Source organism: Danio rerio, chromosome 3 (assembly GCF_049306965.1).
Source record: "Danio rerio strain Tuebingen ecotype United States chromosome 3, GRCz12tu, whole genome shotgun sequence".
NCBI classification, from domain to species: Eukaryota; Metazoa; Chordata; class Actinopteri; order Cypriniformes; family Danionidae; genus Danio; species Danio rerio.
The window spans coordinates 67234592-67260779 of NC_133178.1; the positions used below are offsets into that span (position 1 = coordinate 67234592).

Consider the following 26188-nt stretch of genomic DNA (forward strand, 5'->3'; position numbering starts at 1 on the left):
AGTGTGAGGCGGAGAGTGCAGAGCTTTGCTGTTTGCTGTTGAATTGCTTTAACTCCACTTCTGTTTCGGGTGTTGTGCGTCTATTCAAAGTAAGTGTATTATATCTGACCTTTGTAGCGTTCGCAGATTTGCTGCAATTATCTTGCGGGTTGAACTGCTTTAACATATGTGCTCAATGCTAATATAGTCTCTTGTTTTTAGCTCGATGCTAGGCTGTAAACACTTCTGTAATGCGTTACTCACGGGTTATCTGGCCACCTTTCATTTGTGTCTCCATCTCATTCCTTCACTAAGTGCTTGTTTCAGAGGTGTGTTGTAAACAACTTCCCAACAAACACATCTGTTACAGCGTAGAAATGTAAGACTGGAGAGGCCTGTAGCAGCTGAGGAGATCTGGGTTTACTACATTTGATGCTGGGTTATTTACATATTGACTATTCTGCATATGAGAAGTAGACCTAAGAGTGTTTAAATACAGTTTAATATTGATTATTGATCCTTTTAACTTTATATCTGCTTGTGTAAACTTTGAAGAGAAATAAATATGTAACAATTAATATAATCAATCTTTATTTCATAGGCTAATAACATTGTTAGCAAAACGTAAATAAAATCAGCAAAAATATAGAGAACATTAAACAGGTTATTTTGTTTTAACAGCATTTTTAAATAGTTTTTGTTTTATAAATGTTTAACGTTGTTGCAAATGCTTTTATTTAGCAGTAAAACAGAATGTGGGATTAGTATAATAGTATAAAACACTTAATAATGAATGTATTACAGTATTGAGAGATAACTGTAGGCAATCAGAGACATGATCACGCTGCACACATGAGATGTAGAATCGGCCACTCAACACTTACACACATATTTACTGAACAGGGAAGAGAAACCTATGTGTAACTTGTGTGAGAATATTTTGATGGTGAAACATATTTTAATAGAGTGTATATTTGTAAATGATATTAGAGAATGTTTTTATTCAGGAAATATTTGAAGGCAAATGTTTAAAAATGTGTTTTCTGGAGGAATTGTACAATATTGATCATTGATCAGACTGAAAGAGCTTATAAGACTTTATCAGTGTTGCTGTTATTTGTGTGTTTTTAACCAATTAATGATGTTTCAGAAACAGTTATGATCATCAATTATATATTGAATATTTAATACAAGTGTTGTCATGAATATAGCCAGTGCTGCTGATATGACATTAAAATATAAATATAAGCGAACAACTTGTAATTAGAATAATTATCTCCTCCTCCAGTAAAGCTCCTCCTCCTCCAGCGAAGCTCCTCCTCCTCCAGTGAAGCCCCTCCTCCTCCAGTGAAGCTCCTCCTCCTCCAGTTCAGCTGTAATCACTGTGATATTCCCATCAGGCTCCAGTGAAGAGTTTATTGAAGGACAGCGAGAACATGAGTGATCCAGAACCCTGCAGAATTAAACATGAAGACACTGAACAACAAATAGGTTGGTGTTTATTCCTGATCAGGGGCGGAGCAGTCAGGTGACACATTATGCAGGAATATTTAAATCGGTTCAATATTGCTTTCCCTTAGAATTAATAAAGCAATATCAGCAATATCTCTGTTCCTAATTGTCGTTACCCCCGGCCTTGTGTTTATTTACTGTATTTTTTTATTATTATATTATTTCCTTTCCTCCGTTTCTCTTTTGTAGTTTATATTCTATATAGCAGTCAATGATAGTAATATTAACAGTTTACGCCTATAGGGTTAATAAAAATTATGAACAGAATTGGTGACAAGGGCAGCCCTGCTGAAGCCCAACATGCACTGGAAACAAGTCTGACTTACTGCCGGCAATGCGAACCAGACTCCTACTCAGTTCATACAGGGATGAGACAGCCCTTAACAGAGCGCCTCTGACCCCATAGTCCCAGACCACACTCCACAAAATGCCACGAGGAACACAGTCGAATGCCTTCTCCAAGTCCACAAACACATGTGAACTGGTTGAGCATACGCCCATGAACCCTCGAGCACCCTGGTGAGGGTATAGAGCTGCTCCAGTGTACCACGGCCTGGACAAAAACCGCATTGTTCCTCCTGGGTCCTAGGTTCAACCGTTCGGATCCTCTTCTCCAGTACCCCGGCATAGATTTTCCCGGTAGGCTGAGGAGTGTGACGTGTCAATTATTTAAAAAACTAAATAATAATCTATTATTAATTGGACCAGTTACCCGTTAATAACGAGCGTCAGTTGTCAAAATGAACCGAAAGGAGCATTCCTATCCAAAACATTGATGGTAGTATTAAATGCTACTCTTGTGCCGTTATGATCTGTTTTCTCACCTATTTACTGGTTTAAAAGTCTTATTTGGTCCATCTCCCCCTGCTAGTGAAAAAGCAGTCTGAGATTTACAATCTCTTGCTTTTCCTGCAGCTCGTGGATGTAATGTCGGATTTTAACAGCTGTATTAGAACCGCTGAATTCATGGAGGTGGATAAAATAAACTGAAAATTGCCTTTTCAATATAATATGTCGTATTTTTAAGCTGAACAGAATATTTTGGTTGTGCAGACAGGAAGTTGATTGTGAATTATTGAATTTTTAATGGGTATGGGCCGGTATAAGATTCCTGATAACCTTGGGTAAAAATATCTTGTTTTCACGATATTATGGTATTGTGTTTACTGCTCTAAAATATATTCTTTTTAAATTTCTGGGTTAAAAAATAAAATATTTTGAAACAATAAATGTCAGCAAACATTAGATGACATCTGCTGTCTTAATTAGTTTCAAAAACACAGATGTCTTTTTACTTGGAAAGGCACCTTTGGATATCTTTTTTGTTTTTTTCCGGATATAAAGTAAACCACTGCACTGTTCAATACTCAACTCAATAAAATAGTCATAAAAACACGTAAAACAAAACTTACAAATACCTTAGGAAAGGTAAAACAGAAAATTTGAACTGCTTTAAAACCTTGACTTTTCAAAACCACGGTATACCTTAAAACCGGTTATCGTCTCATGCCTAATTTTTAATCATGAAAATGTGTGTTAGATATTTTTAGTTAAAATATTCACCGCTTAAACAGCTGTGTTCAATTTCAGGAGCTAAAAACACAAACCATGGCAGATTAAGTCATTAAAATGCAAGCACTAGTTAATTCAATCAATGTATTATTTCTTTCAGGTTGAGCTTTTTATTGCAAAACTTTTGGCATTGATTTTACACCATATTAAAGGTGCACATTTCAGGCTTTATGTAGATGTGTCTCATGTCTTTGCTAAATATTCACAGAGATTCAGCAGTTTTTTCTGACACATTTGTCAGTCAAAGAAAGTAATCCCTGTCTGCTTTACACATTTTAGAAAATTGTTTTTGTTGTAATTATGAATATATTCAAATGAAGGCAGGCCAGTTACAGCTTTCAAACCTGTGTCTCCTTAATATGAGCAACAATTTGATCTTCATGTAAGTATCTGCTTAAATGTGTATACGTGTAACGGACTAAACTAAATATGATCTGATTTATTTTACATTAATGTGCATCAATATTACAGTGTGTGTAGCCAATGTTTTAGTACCTTTTTATGACTTTAGATGAGCGTTTTAAAGACTTATTGAAACCTAATGTTTTTTTTTTTTCAGACCTAATTGAAGAGAATAAGGTTAAAGAGGAAGAACATCATGTCAAAGTTGAGGACAAAAGTAATTTACAGACTGACGGTAATAAGATAAAGAAAAAGAAAAACAAGAATTGTTTCATCTGCACTCAGTGTGGACAGTGTTGTGAAGGAAAAGCCAATCTTCTGATTCACATGAGGATCCACACTGGAGAGAAACCGTTCACATGCACCCAGTGTGGGAAGCGTTTCAGCCGACTAGCACATCTTAATCAACACATGAGGATCCACACTGGAGAGAAACCATTCACATGCACTCAGTGTAAGAAGAGTTTCAGCAGCTCATCGAACCTTAACATACACATGATGATCCACACGGGAGAGAGACCGTTCATATGCACCCAATGTGGGAAGAGTTTCACCCACTTATCAAACCTTAATCAACACATGAGGATCCACACTGGAGAGAAACCGTTCACTTGTACTCATTGTGGGAAGGGTTTCATACAGTCCTCAAACCTTAATCAACACATGATGATCCACACTGGAGAGAGACCGTTCATGTGCACTCAGTGTGGGAAGGGTTTCAGGCAATCATCGCACTTTAATCTACACATGAAGATCCACGGTGGTGTGAAAGAGTTCATGTGCTTGGAGTGCGAGGACACTTTTACTACAGCTGGAGAATTGAAACTGCACCAGAGCATTCACACTGGAGAGAAACCTGAGGCGTGATCAGTGTCTATACAGAGGTTCTGTCATTCAGCACAGCTTACAGGAACAAGTGGACATAAAGCTGCACACATGACGTAAATACAGCAAACACTCTCTCATGTAAGAGGATGCTTCATGTCTGAATAATGTTTGAAAAGGCTGAGTGACGGTATACTGTTTTCCAACACTCTGCACTGCAGTGGGTGGGGTTGTAAATGTGTTGCGCTGCTCACATGCACAGCTAAACACAATGATGGCGGCTGAGAGAAGAACAGTTTCATAAACATCCTGCAAACAGCACCTCTCCTCTTCACATGGTTTTCTATTAGCTGTGGACAGACACTGAGTGGTGCAGATGTGTGCAAACTCATAGAAAAGATGTGGCGTGACGAGGTGGGCTTCTGGATTTGGTGTGTGCCTCCATCCGAGTCTTTAAAATCGTATCAGGTGCGGATATATCTGTACAGCTCTGCTGCTCCACTCTCCAGTGTGTTCATGTGGCTAGTGTTGCTGTCTGACCCCCTGAATGAGAAGCAAATCAATGGAAAACCGCACATCAATGAAGGCAGAGCACCAGGAGACACCCACTGGTTGCATAATTGACAATGGTAGCTCAAAGGTGTTTAGGAGCCAAAACCAAGCTGTTTCCAACTGCTTAAATGAACTCAAGAAGAACGTTATTTCAGCCAGAGTTTGGTTTGCAGTATACCAACGCCTTAAGTTTGGAAATCCTATTAATTTGTCTTGTGTATTTGCTTCTTTTATTGATAAAGTTTCCTTACTTTCAAGTTCAAGACTCTTTCTAGTTTACTACATTTACTTTGAGTAGAAAACAAGCTTGATGAATATTTCTGATTTCAGCAGAGAGAGTTAAATCAACAATATTAAAACACTATTTGTAAAATCTGTTTCCATTAACTTGTTGGTAAAAAGATGTACATCCTAAACTCTCTCACATGTTTAGATAGATCAGAGGTAATTGGTCAGTTGCTGCTGCCCTTTCTTATGTTGTTATTGTCTATTGGATAATTCAGACAGCATTTTATATGTGCACTCATTCATATATAAGCAACCAGCACTGTCTTGTTTAATTAATAACATCAAATGACCACCTTAAAATCAGCGAGAACCAAAGGTTAGAATTATGTTGATGTACTTCCAACAGAAACCCACTTCCATAAGGAGACCAACTCCCAGTCTCTGGAGGAACCCCCCAGAGCCCTGGAGTAATGTAGGTAGGCTTATGCTGCAGGTCTGATGGTGTTCATTAAAACCTGAAATGGTGTACAAAACACTGTTTGGTGTCCAAACTCGCTCCTGGAGGGCCGGTGTCCTGCAGAGTTTAGTCCCAACCCAATCAGACACTCCTGGGCTAGCAAATCAAGCTCTTACTAGGCTTTCTAAACGCATCCTTGCAGGTGTGTTGAGGCAAGTTGAAGCTAAAATCTGCAGGACAGCAGCCCTCCAGGACCGAGTTTGGACAGCCCTGGTGTAAACCATGGGTGTCCACACTCAGTCCTGGAGGGCCGGTGTCCTGGAGAGTTTAGTTCCAACCCTGATTAAACACATCTGAACAAGCTAATCAAGCTCTTACTAGGTATACTAGAAACTCCCAGGCAGGTGTGTTGAAGCAAGTTGGAGCTAAAGTCAGCAGGACACCGGCCCTCCAGAACCGACTTTGAACACCCTTGGCTTAAATCTTGACACAAAGCAATGGCAGACAATTTGACAAACTATCCAGTTATTGAACGCAAACCCCACACTACTGCTAGTGAACAAAAGAAAAGGAGAACAATACAATAATTTCAGGTGAGATTTCTTTATTATTATCATTGCATTTATATTTTTATCACAATTTATAATGAAAGATATTTGCCTTACAGACTCTGTGGAGGAACCTAAAACTGGCTTTAAAAAGTCAGAATGCAGAGGTAAGAAGACAGTGATATATTACTGGTGGTGGACCAACAAATGAAGACAACACTCATGCAGTGGGTGACTTGTTGTCAGGAATAATACAGAACCAGCAACCTCTGGAAAGGTATACCAGATAATGAGCACGTGAACAAGCACAAATAGTATGTGAGAAAGAAATTGGTAACTTGGTACTTAATCCACAGTGTCAGTCTTTATTCTTCTTAAGGAACATCCCAACTTGGCATGTTTGTATGCATCCTGTTACATCTGGGATAGTCAAAGTCCAGACTGATTGAGATGTTGTGGAATAACCTCAAAAAGTCCATTAATGCTCAAACCTTCTAATATAGTTCAATTAAAACTGGTCCACAATTCCTCCACAGAGATGTGAAACACTAGCCTGATTACTTCCAGTTGCTGCTAATGGTGGCACAACCAGGTATTAGATTTAGAGGGCATTTACTTGTTCACGTGTGGCTAATGCAGGTTTGGATGTTTAGTCCTTAATAAATGAGATTATTTTAAAGCTGTTTTGTGTTTACTCTGGTTTTCTTAGTTTTTTGACTGTTTGCTGCCATCTAGTGTCTGAATAATGCAGAGGTAAGTGTAAAAAGGGTTTCTGGTTTGTAAATATTCACTTATCTATTTTTGTTAATAAATAAGAATGTTAAAATATATTTTATTTTTATGTAAAGCTTCTGTTTTGTAATTAAAAAAATCATGAAATGAGTATTTAATCTTCTGACCACAACTGATTCTCTCTTTTGTCGAGAGACTAATTGACATACAAGCAGCCAATCGGCTTTCACAGAGCGCCTACAAGCAGCCAATCTGCTTTCGCTGATCAGCGTGCAGGCAAAAACCCCGCCCACGGCGCTCAGTGTGAGGCGGAGAGTGCAGAGCTTTGCTGTTTGCTGTTGAATTGCTTTAACTCCACTTCTGTTTCGGGTGTTGTGCGTCTATTCAAAGTAAGTGTATTATATCTGACCTTTGTAGCGTTCGCAGATTTGCTGCAATTATCTTGCGGGTTGAACTGCTTTAACATATGTGCTCAATGCTAATATAGTCTCTTGTTTTTAGCTCGATGCTAGGCTGTAAACACTTCTGTAATGCGTTACTCACGGGTTATCTGGCCACCTTTCATTTGTGTCTCCATCTCATTCCTTCATTCTGTAAACACTGTGATATTCCCATCAGGCTCCAGTGAAGAGTTTATTGAAGGACAGCGAGAACATGAGTGATCCAGAACCCTGCAGAATTAAACATGAAGACACTGAACAACAAATAGGTTGGTGTTTATTCCTGATTCTTCATTAATCAGCCTGAAGAACAATCATGAGGAAAGCTTTGAACAGTTGATCTGATTTACTGTACAGAAACAAATGATTTTCTATAAAGACAGAGAGAAATAAACACACTTTCTTTAAAAGTCACAGGAACATTTAGACACCAGCATATTAACAGTAATAGTGATTCTGCTCGCTCGTGTCACATGAACATTATTTAACATACATAAACTAAACTTGCGTATTATATTTTATGAAACTACATTGTTATTGTTTAGCACACAATAAACATACAGGGGTTGGACAATAAAACTGAAACGCCTGATTTTAGACCGAAATAATTTGTTTGGTGTAGGGCAGGGATCACCAAACTTGTTCCTGCAGAGTTTAGCTCCAACCCTAATCAAACACACCTGAACAAGCTTATCAAGCTCTTACTAGGTATACTAGTAACACAGGCAGGTGTGTTGAGGCAAGTTGGAGCTAAACCCTGCAGGGACACCGGCCCTCCAGGAACAAGATTGGTGACCCCTGGTGTAGGGCTTAGGGTTGGGTCTAAAGACAATGCCATCACCGATAGACGTCACAATGCTGAGCTGGCAACGTGACCCTTCGATCCGCTCCCATCACAGCAGCAACCCGCTTATGAAAAATACACACCCAGGCCCTGTTTACACTAATACAACTTAGTTTTAATATGGCATTTTAAAATGAAAACGATCCACATCCACACTGGAGTTGTATCTAGCATCTCCGAACAGCTCCTCTGGTTAATCGATTGCGAATGTTTGGCTTGATTGGGCAGATACAAAAAAAAAAAAAAAGTGTAAACGAATGATAATAACATTATTATTTATGCGTCACCACCAAATATACTTGGGCAGCTGTTAATATACCAAGTAAAGTCTATTTGTGGGAAGCACTGTGTTATGAATTAATTTATTATTCATAAATAATCATACGTCGTAAATAATCATACGACAATGATGCCATTTTTCATTGCGATGTTTCACATTAGAAGCCGTACGATGCCCAAATGGCCTATGATTATGACTATTTTAAAGACTATATTTAGATTGTTTCGCATTAATTACATGTTTTAATTACATTATTGAATAAAATTAATATTTATATATATTATTATATATTAATATTTATATATTTATTATTTATATATAGACATTTTTTTTGACACAAGAACATTACCTTCTACCATTAACTCATCCTCAAATTAAAGCACAACAACCCACAAGATAGCAGCTTAAAGTACAGTATCGGCTGCTTCTGAGGATAGATGCACAGTAGCGATGGTTAGTTTAGATCTTTAACGTGAACCAGATCTTTCGTGACAATCCTCCCAAGTTTGGACTTAACATATCAACAAAGTCTGCAATTTCAGTCAGTTAAACATCATCATGATCTGAAAAGTTTCTTGCAATTATGTTTTGCAACCCTATTAAAGCATGATTCACTTTTAAACTTTATTACGACTTCCTGTTATGAAATAAACTCACGTTTGGCCAGATCCTCGCATTTAAATCCTCTGTTTACCCGTACTGCAGTTCAAGTTTGCTTCAGGCTGTCATTTACTGTTTGTGTTGGATTGACTGAATCACGCATGCGCACTGTTAAGAGTTCTCAAATCTGATCTTGGTGTACTGTTCTAATAACTGAATAACTCTGTGTATATTGGTTTATTTCGAGTCAGGGGGGATCAAGCATGTTAATAAGTAGTTTGTGGGTAAGAGTGCTTACTGGAGACGCAAATCATTTCAAATGATTCAGTTTGATTTGTTGAATTAGTTCAACCGGTTCACTTAGAAGATCCGGTTGAAATAAAGGATTTGTTTGCGATCACTAATACAGAAATAAAACACATTATGTGTTCAATTAGTTTTAAGTGTCTGCTCGGTCGTATTTAATGCGTCACCGTGCTGCAGTCATGTCCACTCGTTGTTTTTGTCTTGGGAGCAATAGCGAGGATGATTGGAGGAGGAGCGGCTTGATCTGGCCCATGGCATCAGGATTACAGACTCAGAGGTGCCATACGGCACAAACATCGGGCAGCTGGCTTAACATATCTCAATAGCGTGGCGGTAGTGTCGCAGTAGCTTTTCAGTAGCGAAGCTATTTTATTCGATAGGTAGCGCAGTAGAGTCCACACAAGCTACATTTACCAATCGCGGATCAGTGACGACGACATTCACAGAGCTGTGAGGCTAGTGTCCAGCCGATGAAAGAAAATCCATATGATGGTAAGAATGACGATTCCTTCTTCCTGTTTTGCGGTAGTCGACGACAAAGTTTTTGGTGCATTACTTTTACCTCTAGCTCTGGTTGGTGACGTCGCTAACACTAGAAATTTGAGTAATGGTAAGATGACTGAGGAAGAGAAGTTATTTCTGAAGTACGTCAAGATGCAAAAACGTCAATTCTGATGTTGTGCTCAAAAAAATACTTGTGAAGTTGAGCTATATTTTGAGTAGCTAATAGCTAAGCTCACTACATTTTTCAAGTAGCTTGCCCAACACTGCAAATACTACTGTGTGCGTGTGTGGCGTTCTGTCAAACTCTAGTAAGTCTCCGATGTTCTGCTTGAGCACATATCAGAAGTAGTTGCGTGTAGCACAGATTTATTTATTTTTTGCCATACATAATCATAGACCTCTTTGTGATGTTGCTGTGAAATAGTTTGTTGACATGTCTTTTGTGCTCACAAGTTAGTTCCAATGGAGGCTTGTGTGCATATTGGGAAGGATGCGCTTGCATATTCCAGGAGCGCCCAATTGAAAACATCTAAACTTCTCAGAATGTCGCACCATGAGTCACGTAACAAGAACTGACCGATTCAGCTTCATACTTTAATTGGAATACACACATTTCGGTAGACTACCTCAGACAAACACAGGACCTCCAAACACCCAGTGCTTTTAAATTATCTCCATAAATAAAACCTGTATCAGAGCTGCAGCAATGTTTTGTTAATTTGTCATTCTCTGAGAAACGTTTTAATAGCCGAGTAGCAACGACAAAGGAGTCTGTTCATGCAGACTATTCGTCATTAAGCTCCGTCTCCTGTTCTCGTGTTCTGTTTAAAAGCACTGCGTTGTGATTGGTTCAAATAGCACTCCGCGGGAGAAGTATCAGTCAGGACTGTAGCGCACAGGAAAATAGTGCTGTAGACGATTTAGAGATTGTGCATGTTCAAACCATGATTCAGATTCAATCTCACTAACCGCACACACCTAACAAAAACAGGCCCTTTTCAAATGTGAACTCAGATTAAATCCAAACTAAATATGATCTGATTTATTTTACATTAATGTGCATCAAGTTTGTGTAGCCAATGTTTCCAGTGTCTTCAGCTTTTGATGACTTGCTTTTTTATTTCAGACCTAATTAAAGAGAATGAGGAGATGAAGGAGGAGGAACATCATGTCAGAATTGAGGAAAATCATTTACAGACTGATGATATTTTGAAAAGTGGAGACAAGAATCATTTCACCTGCACTCAGTGTGGGAGAAGTTTAGCAAGACAAAGCAATCTTAAGGTTCACATGATGATCCACACTGGAGAGAAACCACACACATGCACTCAGTGTGGGAAGAGTTTCCGCCGATCATCAAACCTTAAACGACACATGATGAGCCACATTGGGGAGAAACTATTCACGTGCGCTCAGTGTGAGAAGAGTTTCAGCCAATCATCAAACCTCAAACTACACATGAGGATCCACACTGGAGAGAAACTCTTCATATGCACTCAGTGTGGGAAGAGGTTCTACAAATTAGAACACTTTAATCAACACATGATGATCCACACTGGAGAGAAACCGTACACATGCACTCAATGTGGGAAGAGTTTCAGCCAATCATCAAACCTTAATCAACACATGAAGATCCACACAGGTGCAAGAGAGTATATATGCTTTGATTGTGAGATGGCTTTTATTAATATTAAAAATCCATTATTATTAAATCAAAACTAAACATGATCCGATTTATTTTGCATTAATGTGCTTCCAAATTACAGATGAGTTTCTATGACTTACTAAAAATGTAACTTTTTTTATTTCAGACCTAATTGAAGAGTATGAGGAGATTAAAGAGGAGGAACATCACGTCAACATTGAGGAAAAGCATTTACAGACTGATGATATTTTGAAAAAGAGAGACAAGAATCGTTTAATATGCACTCAGTGTGGGAAGAGTTTCGGAAGAAAAAGCAGCCTTAAGATTCACATGAGGATCCACACTGGAGAGAAACCGTTCACATGCACTGAGTGTGGAATGAGTTTTAGGCAATCATCAGACCTTAATCAACACATGATGATCCACACTGGAGAGAAACCATACACCTGCCCTCAGTGCGAGAGGAGTTTCAGCCGCTTATCAAACCTTAATGAACACATGAAGATCCACGCTGGAGAGAGACCATACACATGCACTCAATGTGGGAAGAGTTTCTGCCGGATATCACACTTTAATGAACACATGAGGATCCACACTGGAGAGAAACCATTCACGTGCACTCAGTGTGGGATGAGTTTCAGCTGCTCCTCAAACCTTATTAAACACATGAGGACCCACACTGGAGAGAAACCGTTCATATGCACTCCGTGTGGGACGAGTTTCAGCCAATCATCAAGCCTTAAACTACATATGATGATTCACACTGGAGAGAAGCCGTACAAGTGTTCACACTGTGAAAAGAAATTCAGAGACTTACAAGCCCTGAAAAGACATGAGAGGATTCACACTGGAGAGCAGTGGTGCCCAAACTTTTAAGTATGAAGGGCCAAAAACCAATTATTATTTAGAGTCGTGGGCCAAAGGTATATTTACCTTTGGCCCACGACTATATTACATTAGTTGCCATGGGTAATCTCGTAATTCATAATATTTAAAAATAAAAATAAACCATTACTTCAAATCAAACCAATGCAATATTACCTTTTAAACCATAACTCCTTGCAATAAAACCAATCACATTTATAACACAGTGGAGTCAGGGCCGGAGCAAGCTGAACTGCCGCTCTAGGCAAAGGACGTTCTCGCCGCCCACAACCCTCTCTATTCTGCCAACCTCGACGCGGATATGACTGAGGGCGCACACTGAAACATTTTCATTCTCCACCAAACATTGCACATATGTCCTGGAAAATGCTAATTGAAATACAGAAATACATTGTCATACAACATATTGCTTTGCCAATTTGCATATTATATTTCAAAATGAATTGTGCCACTCGTATGCTTCCATCATCATTTTGTTGTCTAATAAATGTGCATTTGCAAGTGTGGCAGCTAATATGCTGGAAGAAATACAAGCAGATGAGAAATCCAGAAAGAGAATTTTGTCAAATTTATGTTTACTGTTGTTTTTTTTGCAGGGGTTTTTTGCCTTTGAAATGTATCAAACATAATAAAACTCAACCTGAAATCTTTTATAGGATCTGTAATCTGTTTAGTAAATTAATAAAATGTTGTGAACACTCCAGAAGGACGCACAGTAGCACTCGCTGCTCCCTTTAGAAAGGGTTGTTTCCATTTTTGAAGCTGCACGTTAACAAAAACAGTGATGTTTTAAAAGCTCCAAATCATTCAGACTGTTATTATTTAGACGAAATCAGGCTTACCTTTTCTGTTTGATTTATTGTGTGGCGTGCTGGCTTTCCTTGAGCGCCTACAGGCAGCCAATCGGCTTTCGCAGAGCGCCTACAACCAGCCAATCGGCTTTCTCTGATCAGCGTGCAGGCAAAAACCCCGCCCACGACGCAGCTGAGGCGGAGAGTGCAGAGCTTTGCTGTTTGCTGTTGAATTGCTTTAACTCCACTTCTGTTTCGGGTGTTGTGCGTCTATTCAAAGTAAGTGTATTATATCTGACCTTTGTAGCGTTCGCAGATTTGCTGCAATTATCTTGCGGGTTGAACTGCTTTAACATAATTGCTCAATGCTAATATAGTCTCTTGTTTTTAGCTCGATGCTAGGCTGTAAACACTTCTGTAATGCGTTACTCACGGGTTATCTGCAGGGTTTCTGCAGGGTCTTAACATGTCTTACATCTCAAAACCCAAAATTTTGGCTTTAAAAAGTCTTAAATGTAGTGAAATATTGTGTTGTAGGTGTTAAATCTTTAATTAAACAGGTCTTAATTTTCCTTTGTTCATGTATTGCTACCAAATCTGGCCAAAACCCAAACAATCACCAACAATCATCTCAATAAAACTTTACACTTTTTATTTAAAAGGTCATTTTAACTCTATTTATCATAATGGTTTAATTATTTTCCTTACAGTAACATTTGTGTAAAAGTTCTCCATGTATTTACTGCTGAAGACACCGACTTGGACAGATTGTTGTGCATATATTTAGCTTATTATAGTTTTTTTTAAACTTTTAAAACATTTGTTCAGTTTTATTTTAAAGAAGGTTTATGTTCGGAAAAAAGTGTATGGACACAAGTAGAGCTTGCTTGTTTTTACACAATATTTAAATATTTAGCTTAGAAATAAAATCTAAAATATTGAATTTTTTTATTATTAATGTAATATTGTATTATTAAGTTATTATTTATTATTATATTATATATTTTTTAGAAAGGCCAAATAAAAATCTTTTCCATCTGGGCCATTTGAAAAATTCTTTAGTCTTTAGCCCTTTAAACTTTAATTCATAATTGTCTTTAAACATCTTAAATTTAACTTGGTGAAACCTGCAGAAACCCTGTATCTGGGCACCTTTCATTTGTGTCTCCATCTCATTCCTTCACTAAGTGCTCGTTTAACATTGATCTTTTAACTGCAAATATGCTTCTGTACACCTTTGAAGAGTCGCAAAGGCTTTTACAGTAAAACAGAATTTGGGATTAGTGTAATAGTGTAAAACTATAATAGTAGTGGAAGAGAAACCTATGTGTAACTTGTGTGAGAATATTTTGATGGTGAAACATATTTTAATAGAGTGTATATTTGTAAATGATATTAGAGAATGTTTTTATTCAGGAAATATTTGAAGGCAAATGTTTAAAAATGTGTTTTCTGGAGGAATTGTACAATATTGATCATTGATCAGACTGAAAGAGCTTATAAGACTTTATCAGTGTTGCTGTTATTTGTGTGTTTTTAACCAATTAATGATGTTTCAGAAACAGTTATGATCATCAATTATATATTGAATATTTAATACAAGTGTTGTCATGAATATAGCCAGTGCTGCTGATATAGCAATAAAATATAAATATAAGTGAACAGAATGTTAATTAGAATAATTGTCTCCTCCTCCAGTGAAGCTCCTCCTCCTCCAGTGAAGCTCCTCCTCCTCCAGTTCAGCTGTAAACACTGTGATATTCCCATCAGGCTCCAGTGAAGAGTTTATTGAAGGACAGCGAGAACATGAGTGATCCAGAACCCTGCAGAATTAAACATGAAGACACTGAACAACAAATAGGTTGGTGTTTATTCCTGATTCTTCATTAATCAGCCTGAAGAACAATCATGAGGAAAAGCTTTGAACAGTTGATCTGATTTACTGTACAGAAACAAATGATTTTCTATAAAGACAGAGAGAAATAAACACACTTTCTGTTCACAAGGTCAACTATAGGGACTGAAGCTCAGTTGTCTTTTATTCCCATGTTCTGATCAAATGCTCAGTATAAGGAGGTTTGTTAAATATTTAACCCTCTGGGCTCTGAGGAGAAGTGTCGGCACTCCCTGACACCTCTGCTGAAAAGAAGGATTGACTATGAAAGCTGGGGAGGAACCATGCCAAACTGCGAAGAACAAGGCCTGACTGGCAGTTGCAAGTTGACCTGGGGAAGCAGTTACAGTTCCCACAGCACATAATTAACATCATTCCGACCAGACAAAATTATAATTTCTGAGTCAACAACACAGTTGATTATGCTTACAGTGCCTTGGGAAGAGCGGATGGAAGAGGCAATTGAAAGGAAACGCTCCAAGTACTAGGAGATGGTAAAATAGTGAGCTGGAAGACTCTCTGTGAGCCAATAGAGGTGGGGTGTCAAGGGTTTAGTTTTATTCTCTCTTGCCTTTTTTGATGGGTGCCACAGTATTTAGTGTGTTAAGGAAGACAGCATCCATACTGCTGGTCACTACACCAGGGACATTTCCGAATGCGGGTGCATTTAGAAATAGAGAACGATCAGGTTATTTGTAAATTCGTCTTTAGTGGACGGGACGACAGTTCTACAAGTGCGATTACATCCGTGCAGATCTGCTGATTTCAGGTATACACGGCTTGTATAATAAGAGGTAGTGATCTGTTGCACTCTAGACATTGGTTTGTGTGCTACTATTCTCCCCACCGTAACTCTCCCAGGTGTGGGGAAGACAGTGAAGGTGGTCTCATCAGTTGAACTCGCAGCCGATGCATGTGTTTGTGGGCATTCATGAGTTCATGTGGGTGTTGCTGTGTGATTTGAGTTTGAATGCTGGAAGTCATTAGTATATAATGAGTAAGGGTGTCACGATCCTCCAAATCCTCGATTCCATTACATTTTAGATTCTAAAGGCAGGATTCGATTTTTGATTATGAATAATTAATGACCAATTAATTATTTGTAGCCTACCGTTTAAACCACCTGACCTGCATGGTCTTTGTTTTACCCATAAACAAATCATACAGTAAATGAATAAAGGCAAGATACACACATAATTACCACCTGTCAATCACTTTTCCTGCGGGACTCGTGAATAGGCAGTGATCTGTGTCGTTATAATGGCGTCGGTGAAAAAGACGCACAACCAACAGGAACCAGCCAACAGTATCTGAGGTGTTCGCTAAAATGACAAAGTACAAGTGAGTGAAAGATTGAAGCAGTCCTCTGACTGCCTGGACCTGCTCTCTCGAGCGCATGGCTGTGTGTGCGTCTGTGTGTGTGTGGTCACGTGATGTGCATTTTCAGAGGTAGAGAGGATGGAGGGCTGCTCAGAAATGCTACACGCCACTGTGGATGTCAAATCGTTGTCGTTCTAAAATGCCGTTTAAAAACAAAGACAGTGTAAACAGGGCCTGAGTGTGTACTTTTCCCCAGCGGATTTGCAGGCGGAGGATCGCGATGCCGGTGTTGTCTATCGGACGAACCGTACGTAATACGTACATAGCAGAGCTTGCGTGTTTTTTTTTTGTCGACAACACGAACGTTGAACATAACTAACTGGAAATCCAAAATGCTTCCACACCGGCGACTTCATTGAAAGAGGAGAGGGTTTAAGCTCTGTCGACGGGTCTCCTGCTTCTGCAGTTTAACAAGCACTTCAACAAGCCGGTTTTTTCCCGCTTGGCAAGCCAAGCTAACGTGACATGCGGGCGTGGCAGCATCGACGATTCTATTTTTTGATTCGATAATCGAAATTGAGCATAAATTTCGATTAAAAATTGAAATCTTGACACCCCTAATAATGAGCTCAGACTGTCGAGTTCTGCACTGTTTATGTCATGTGGATCACTAAACCAGAGAACATTTGTTTTCTGTTGGCTCATTTAAAGGTGCACAAGTCAGGTCTCTCGTTTCTGTTAACTAAATATTCAATTCAATCATTTTTTAGCGCTTTTACACTGTATATTCTGTCAAAGCAGCTTTACATAAAAGTTCTGGTAAATTGAAACCGTGTCAGTCCAGTTTTCAGAGTACATTCGTGGAGATTCAGCTCTTTATTCTGATGTATTTGCCTGTCAGGCGCAGAATGATTAAGCATTTCCTATCAGTTTTTTATTTTATTTTACAAAAACATAATTTTGTTGCAATCATGAATGTATAAAAATAAAATTAGGCCCTTTACAAATGTGAACTCAGATTAAATCCAAACTAAACATGATCTGATTTATTTTACATTAATGTGCACCAACATTACAGTTTGTGTAGTCGGTGTTTCCAGTGTCTTTCATAGAAACTCATCAAAAGCTGAAGTGACTCACTAAAAACTGCACTTTTCTATTTTAGACCTGATTAAAGAGTATGAGGAGATTACAGAGGAGGAACATCATGTCAAAGTTGAGGACAAAACTCATTTACAGACTGATGGTATTTTCAAAAGGAGAGACAAGAGTTGTTTTTCCTGAGTTTGAGAGGAAAAAGCAGCCTTGAGATTCACATGAGGATCCCCACTGGAGAGAGACCATAGACATGATCAGTGATAGACAGGGATGCTCATGTTGACCGTTTAACCGTTAACCAAAAGGATGCAGTTTTAACCGATTAATGGTATCAGTTTAATATTGTATTTTTAATATTATCAGTATTTTCTTTGCATAGACTGAGCCGATCTAATCCTGTTTATATGAATTGAACTGCTCCCGATCAGGTTTGAGCTACCAGAGCTGTTGCTATGACAACAACTTTCAGATCAGCTTTAAAGAACGAAACGATCCTGGATCGTGTCAAATCGTCAATATCCAGCTAACTGAGTAATCCACGTACAAAGAATGGACCCCTGGCTGGGTTCTGAAATGTACAACTCGTGTGACACATCATCCTCTGAACAAATCGGAATTCAGTCATGGTGGTCTTCTGAGGTTATATGGGTCCTAATTTCATCATATTCCTGAAGATAAAAATTAAACTTCTCTCTATTGATGAACCCACAGCAGATATGTGTTCGTGAGTTCACATGGGTGTCATGTGATTTGTGTTTAAATGCATGAGACATGAACATATTAGCGGATAATGAGCTCAGACTGTAGAGTTCTGCATTGTTCATTTCATGTGGATTACTAAACCAGAGAACATTAGTTTTCAAAAAGAGTTGGCTGATTTAAAGGTGCAGATGTCAGGTCTGTCATTTCTGTTATCTAAATATTCGTGGAGATTCAGCTCTTTATTCTGACGCATATGCCGGTCAGGCACAAGATGAACACGTATTCCCTATATGCTTTATTAATTTAACAAAACCATAACATTGTTGCACTTATGAATATATACAAATAAAAACAGGCCCTTTACAAACGTGAACTCAGATTAAATCAAAACTAAACTTGATAGATTTATATTACATTAATGGGCACCAACATTAGTTTGTGTAGTCGGTGTTTCCAGTGTCTTCACTTCAGCTTTTGATGAGTTTCTATGACTTACTAAAAACTCAACCTTTTTATTTCAGACCTAATTGAAGAGTATGAGCAGATTAAAGAGGAGGAACATCACGTCAACATTGAAGAAAATTATTTACAGACTGATGGTATTTTGAAAAGTACAGACAAGAACCGTTTCACCTGCACTCAGTGTGGAAGGAGTTTGGCAAGACTAAGCAATCTTAAGGTTCACATGAGGATCCACACTGGAGAGAAACCATACACATGCCCTCATTGTGGGAAGAACTTCAGCCGAAGACCATCCCTTTATAGACACCTGAAAATCCACACTGGAGAGAAACCATACACGTGCACTCAATGTGGGAGGAGTTTCATCCAATCGGCACACCTTAATCAACACATAAGGATCCACACTGGAGAGAAACCATTCACATGCACTCAGTGTGGGAACACTTTCAACCACTCGTCATCCTTTAATCTACACATGAAGAGCCACACTGGTATACGAGAGTATATGTGCCTTGAGTGTGATAAGAGTTTTATCACAGCTGGAGACTTAAAACGGCACCAGAGGATTCACACTGGAGAGAAACCGTACAAGTGTTCACATCCGTACAAAAAAAAAAGAACTGCGGTAAACTGATGTAAAACAGCAGTATATAGTAGTATAACTGCAGTAAAATAAAGTACAATTGCAAAATTGCAATACAATGAAGTATAAACACAGTTCAAACACAGTACAGTGTAGTACAACAGCAGTATAAGTTGCGGTAAACTCACACTACAGCAGCACAAGTGCAGGAAAGACTGATATGCTGAGGGTGTGGTTAGAACTGTCTTGCTCTTGTGTTACAAGGAGTTTGTTCTTCAACATCTTTCAAGAATATTTTGTTCTTTTTTTCCAAGGATGTTTTTTTGGATTCGAGTAATTTTTTAGTCTAGTTTATAGTTCTAGTAGTTTCTAGTTCATTTGCAAAAATGAATTATAAAAGAATAACTGCAGGGAACTGAACAGTACAACAGCAACTATAACGCAATTAAGTAAAGCAGGGGTCACCAAACTTGTTCCTGGAGGGCCGGTGTCCTGCAGATTTTAGCTCCAACCCTGATCAAACACACCTGAACAAGCTACTGAAGGTCTTACTTGGTATACTTGAAACATCCAGGCAGGTGTGTTGAGGGAAGTTGGAGCTAAACCCTGCAGGGACACCAGCCCTCCAGGACCAGGATTGGTGACCCCTGAAGTAAAGTCTGCATTACAACTGAAGTAACATTAAATCAGGGGTGTCCAAACTCGGTCCTGTAGGGCCGGTGTCCAGCTGAGTTTAGCTTCAACACACCTGCCAGGAAGTTTCTAGTACAGGGGTGGGCAATCTCGGTCCTGGAGGGCCGGTGTCCTGCACAGTTTAGCTCCAACCCTATTCAAACAGACCTCCCTATAGAGTTCTAGTGATCTTAAAGACACTGATTACTTTGTTCAGGTGTGTTTAACTAGTGTTGGAACAAAACTCTGCAGGGACACCAGCCCTCGAGGATCAAGCTTACCCATCCCTGTTCTAGTATATCTAGTAAGAGCTTAATTAGCTGGTTCAGGTGTGTTTGATTAGGGTTGGAGCTAAACTCTCTAGGACACCGGCACTCCAGGACCGAGTTTGGACATCCCTGCATTAAATAAACTGAGAGGGCTCTTACAAAAAATAACTGCAGTTTTTTAGTTAACTTCTGGAAAACTGCAATATTCTTTAAAAAGAACGGTAGTAATTTTTTTGTAAGGGCACTTTGACGAGGTTTAATCAGTTCATAAATCTGAACACACATGAAATGATTCACACTGGAGAGCAACCGTACACATGCACTCAATGTGAGAAGAGTTTCAGCCACTCATCAAACCTAAATAAACACCTGAAGATCCACACCGGTATACGAGAGTATATGTGCTTTGAGTTTAAGAATACTTTTAATACAGCTGGACACTTAAAACAGCACCAGAGGATTCTGGAGTGAAACCTGAAAAGACATGGGAGGATTCACACTGCAGAGAAACCATACACATGCACTCTGGGAAGAGTTTCAGCCAATCATCACACCCTAATCTAGTGCCTTGAGTGTAAGAAGACTTTTATTACAGCTAGAGATGTGAAACGGCACCAGAGGATTCACACTGGTGAGAAACAATTAGTTTCTACTAGGGAGGCTCATATTTAACTGTAAACTTGCAGGGTGTTAACATGTGTAACCACACGTGCCTACAGACATATAGTGATGGTATACTGTTTTCCAACACTGGTACTCCTGTACTGCAGTTTGTGGGGTTGTAAATGTGTGAAGCTTCTTTCATGTACTGCTAAAAACAATGATGGCGGCTGAGAGAGAAAGTAATTCAAACATCTTGTAAGCAGCACCACTGCGGCACATCACAACTTTACATGGATTTCTATTAGCTGTGGACAGACACTAAATGGTGCAGATGTGTGCAAACTCATAGAAAAGATGTGGTGTGATGAGGTGGGCTTCTGGTTTGGTGTGTGCCTCCCTCCGAGTCTTTAAAATATCTCAGCGAGTGATTGCACAGGTGCGGATATATCTGTACAGCTCTGCTGCTCTACTTTCCAGGGTATTGGGGGTTGTTTCCAACTGCTTAAATGAACTTAATAAGAACATTATTCCAGCCAGAGTTTGTTCAAAATGATGTAATCTGTTTATTCTTCAATTTGGTTTGCAGTATACCAAGGCTTTAAGTGTGGGAAGCTGATTCATTTGTCTTGTGTTGTTGCTTCTTTTATTAATAAAGTTTCTTTACTTTCAAGTTCAAGATTCTTCGTAGTCTACATTTACTTTTTTTAGAATACAAACTTGATAAATATTTTATGACTTCTGCAGAGAGAATTAGGGCACCAACTATTCTAATAAAGCTAATTGGTCAATTGCTTTGGCCTTTTCGTATGTTGACGTTGTCCAATGAATATTTCAGACATCAATTTATGATTTGCACTAATCATTATATAAAAAGGATCATCATTGTCTTGTTTATTAATCACCTCAAAGGACTGCCTTAAAGTCAGTGAGAACTAAACGTTGTTTAGACATTTTTTTTATTGTTTTCAGTGTGTTGATGTACTTCCAGTCGAAACTCCTTGAGGAGACTCGCAAGAAACTCTCAGTCTCAGCAGGGAACCCCAGACTTTCCTCTTCCTAGAAACTTCTTCACCAGGTTCCCAGTGTCTCAAGTAGAGACACAAGTCTATCCTGTCCTGGGTCTTCACTGAGGTCTTTACCCGGTGGGACAAGCCCAGAACACCTTCCTATGTAGGAGTCCAGGAGATTCCTGAGACAGCAGCAGTTGTACTGTGAGTTCCTCACAGGTGACTAGTTCCTCAACCTATTTCTGAGGGTGCACCCTGCCATGCTTTGAAAGAAACAATTTTTGGATATTTGTATTCAACATCTTGTCCTTTCTGTTATGACTTAAAGCTCTTGACCATAGGTGATAGCACGAACGTAGGTTAACCTGTGAATTCAGAGCTTTGCCTTTCAGCTCAGCTCCTTCTTCACCACAATATACTGATACATCAACTGCATTACTGCTGTTGCACTGATCTGCCTTTCAATCTCACATTCAGTCCTTCCCTCACTCATGAACAAAACTGCAGATACTTGAACTCCACTTGGGTTAAGTACTCTCCTCCAAGCTGAAAACGACAAGCCACCTTTTTCCAGTTGAGCACCATGCCCTCTGTCTTGAAGATGCTGATTCTCATCCCTGCCACTTCACACTGGGCACTAAACTTCCCAGTGCGTGCCAAAGGTCCATGTCCCATGAAACCAAAAGGACAATATCATCTGCAAAAAGCAGAGATGGAATTATGTGGTTGCTGAACCAGACCCCCTCTGGTCCTAGGCTGCCCCTTGAAATTCTGTCCATAAATATAATGATCAGAACTGGTGACCGAAGGCAGCCCTGCTGGAGTCCAACATCCACTGGGAATAAGTCAGAATTATTGTGGGTTTTAGCAGATTCTTAAAGTATTCCATCCACTGTCTGACATACATGCCCAGTCAAGGTCAACAACTCCCCACTTCTACTGTGAACCGTGTTGGTGGGGAACTGCTTTCACATCCTGGGGTGCTGATTGGTTTGCCAGAATCTCTTTGCAGCTGACAGGTAGTCTTCTTTCATGGTCTCCCTGAACTTTTCCCAGGTACAAGTTTATTGCTTCCACAACCCGTCAGGCTACCGCTTGCTTGAGCTGTCAGTACCTATCAGCTGCCTCAGGAGTCCTACAAGCAAACCAAACCTGGTAGGGCTCCTTCAGCTTAATAACATACCTTATTTGGAATCAAATGGATCCAACTCACTGCCAGGTGGTGATCAGCTAGCAGCTCGGCCATTTTCTTTATTCAACGGTCTTAGTCATTGATGGACACCCTTATGCTTAAACATGGTGTTTGTTATAGTCAAGCTAACAAGCAAAGAGTACCAATCAATTTAGATTAGGTAGGCTGTTCTTCCCAGGTATCACTGTCAGTACCTACACAGGCAGGAAATTTACAGTGAGTGACTTATCCCTAACCCAATTGTCCAGGAAGGTAACCCTCTTGTTCCCCGGGGGCCAACTCCAGCACACAGCAGCTAAGTTTGAGTGCTATATGCAAGCCCACACCAGCCCACTCTCACCATGTGCAACTCCAGAGTAGGAAGTTGTGTTCCATAGTCTAAACTGGGTGTGGAATTAAGCTTGACTCTCCTCAGTATCGTTCAACCTCCCACACAAGCTCAGGCTCATTACCCCCCAGTGAGGTGATATTCCATGTCCCAAGAGCCAGTTTCTGTGTTTGATCAGGTTGTCGTAGTCTCGACCTTTATACCACCACCTGTTACGCGTTGCACTGGCTCCTTATGGCAGTGAGCCTACAGGAGGACACTCCTATGTCACTACTTCAGGCTGGCTTCCATGGGATAAAACCCAGTTACCAGGCACTCGCATGCAAGTCCCAACCCCAGGCTTGACTCTAAGGTGAGGCTCTGGCTGTGTTGTATTGGGTGACATCATGGTCCTAGAACCTGTTTACTTTTGTATTTGGAGACCCTGCCAGGGGCATCTAGCGCCTGAAAACATAGTTCTTAGAATCACTCAGACACTTAAACCCCTTCACTACAAGGTGGCAGTTATGGAGAGGAAATTGCAAATTATTAGGGGCCAAGCAGTGAAGCTCTCGAGACCTACTTGATTTCAGACAGACAACCCTCCATACTAAATGACCAGGTGAGAGCCCTGGGCTCAAGTATCTCAGAGCTCAGGTTTCTCTCCCAGGACAGCATGCCAAACCTGCAATTAGTATCAAGCAGTAGCTAAGTGTGAACTCTTGAAGTGAAGATTTTATAAAGTAATTTTGAGTGGATCATGTGTTATGGTTGATCGCGGCTGGTCTCACATTAACAATCATCTATAAATCAATCAGATGAATTCAGGCCTACAAAAAATAGCCTATTTTGTCTGACCTCCTTTATCTTCGTTTTTGAAGAATCCTCCATCTACCTCATCTCCCCCTTTCCCTCCTTTACCAGGGGTTAAGCTCCTACCTGATATCCGACACCCTTCTATGCTAAATGACCAGCTCAAGTATCTCCAAGCTCAGGGTTCTCTTACGGGACAGCACGCCAAACCTGTTGTTAGTATTAAGTGTAAACTTGAAAGTTGTTGCCGGTGTTTCCAGTGTCTTTTCACTTCAGCTTTTGATGAGTTTCTATGACTTACTAAAAACTCAACTTTTTTTATTTATTTCAGACTTAACTGAAGAGGAAGAGGAGAGTAAAGAGGAGGAACATCATGTCCAATTTGAGAAAACTCATTCAGAGACTGATGGTATTTTGAAAAGGAAAGACAAGAATCGTTTCATCTGCACTCAGTGTGGAAAGAGTTTGGGAGGCAAAAGCAGTCTTAAGATCCACATGATGATCCACACCGGAGAGAAACCATTCACCTGCACTCAGTGTGGGAAGAGATTTTGCCAATTATCACACCTTAATCAACACATGATGATCCACACTGGAGAGAAACCATACATGTGCACTCAGTGTGAGAAAAGTTTCTGCCAGTCATCACACCTAAATAAACACATGATGATCCACACTGGAGAGAAACCGTTCACATGCACTCAGTGTGGGAAGCGTTTGGGAAGCAAAAACAGTCTTCAGATTCACACGATGACCCACACTGGAGAGAAACCATTTACATGCACTCAGTGTGGGAAGAGTTTCAGTCAATCGTCAAACCTTAATCAACACATGCAGATCCACACTGGAGAGAAACCATTCGCGTGCACTCAGTGTGGGAAGAGTTTCAGCCACTCGTCACATCTTCATAAACACATGATGATCCACACTGGAGAGATATCATTCACATGCACTCAATGCGGGAGGAGTTTCAGCAAATCATCATCCCTTAGTCTACACATGAGGATCCACACTGGTGTTAGAGTATATGTGCTTTGACTGTGAGAACATTTTTATGACATCTAGAGAACTGAAACGGCACCAGAGGATTCACACTGGAGAGAAACCGTACACGTGTTCACACTGTGATAAGAAATTCAGAGATTTACAAAGCCCGAAAACACATGAGAGGATTCACATTGCAGAGCAGCGGTGTGAACCGCCGCAGCCCTGCACTGTTTAGTTTCAACCCTGCTCCAACACACCTGTAGTTTTCAAACAAGCCTGAAGGACTCAATTAGTTTGATCAGGTGTGTTTAATTAGGGTTGGAACTAAACTGTGCAGAGCTGCGGCCCTCCAGGAACTGAGTCTGACAACTGTGTTGTAGAGAAACCATAGACATGATCAGTGTCTACTAGGGATGCTCATATTGACCGTTTAACCGTTACCGAAAGGATGCATTATAACCGATTAATGATATCAGTTAAAACTATAAATAACTATTATTTTATTTGATACTTTTTCATGGGGTGTTAACAGGTGCAACCACACTTGCCTGCAGATGTATTTTGCCAAAAAAGCTAAATGAAATGAGATGTAACAAGTTGATGGTGAAACCAGCGCAGATACTGATCACCTCTGTCCTGGATCTGCATCATAAACATGGTATACTGTTTTCCACCACTCCTACACTGCAGTGTGTGGGGTTGTAAATGTGCTGTGTTGCATGTACTAATAAACACAATGATGACATCTGAGAGAAGAGCAGTTTCATAAACATCTGATCAACGGCACCTCTGCGGCACGTCACATCATTACATTGTTTTCTATTTGCTGCGGACAGACACTGAATGGAGCAGAAGTGAGCAAACTCAGAATATAACCCTAACCCTAAACGTCAACTCACCCAGCCGAGACTCGAACCAGCGACCTTCTTGCTGTGAGGCCACAGCACTACCTACTGTGCCACTGCATCACATGGTCATAATTCAGTTTATTTAAATTAATTTTAGTTTAAAGACAAATAATTACACCCGTCCAGTTTCATCGGGAATGCGTCCCTGACTAGTCTTAAATGATCAGATTTGAATCCAATCAACATAAAACGAATGACGTGACCAGCGTAAACAGCCTCAAAACCACAGACGTGACGGGATTAGCGCAATTTGCTGTGAAGTGACATCT

At 39.7% G+C, this 26188-nt stretch overlaps 1 protein-coding gene across 1 annotated transcript; it reads left to right on the forward strand.

Moving 5' to 3' along the window:
* Positions 1–25175, forward strand: LOC795918 (uncharacterized). Its single transcript, XM_073945290.1, has 11 exons — positions 1–89; positions 1268–1470; positions 3623–4330; positions 6195–6242; positions 7006–7196; positions 7426–7516; positions 10908–11450; positions 11593–12299; positions 15708–15765; positions 18638–19069; positions 24623–25175. The coding sequence occupies exons 2-11, from the start codon at positions 1416–1418 to the stop codon at positions 25060–25062; spliced, it is 3273 nt and encodes a 1090-aa protein (XP_073801391.1). The 5' UTR covers positions 1–89; positions 1268–1415; the 3' UTR covers positions 25063–25175.
* Positions 25176–26188: the final 1013 nt, after the last annotated feature.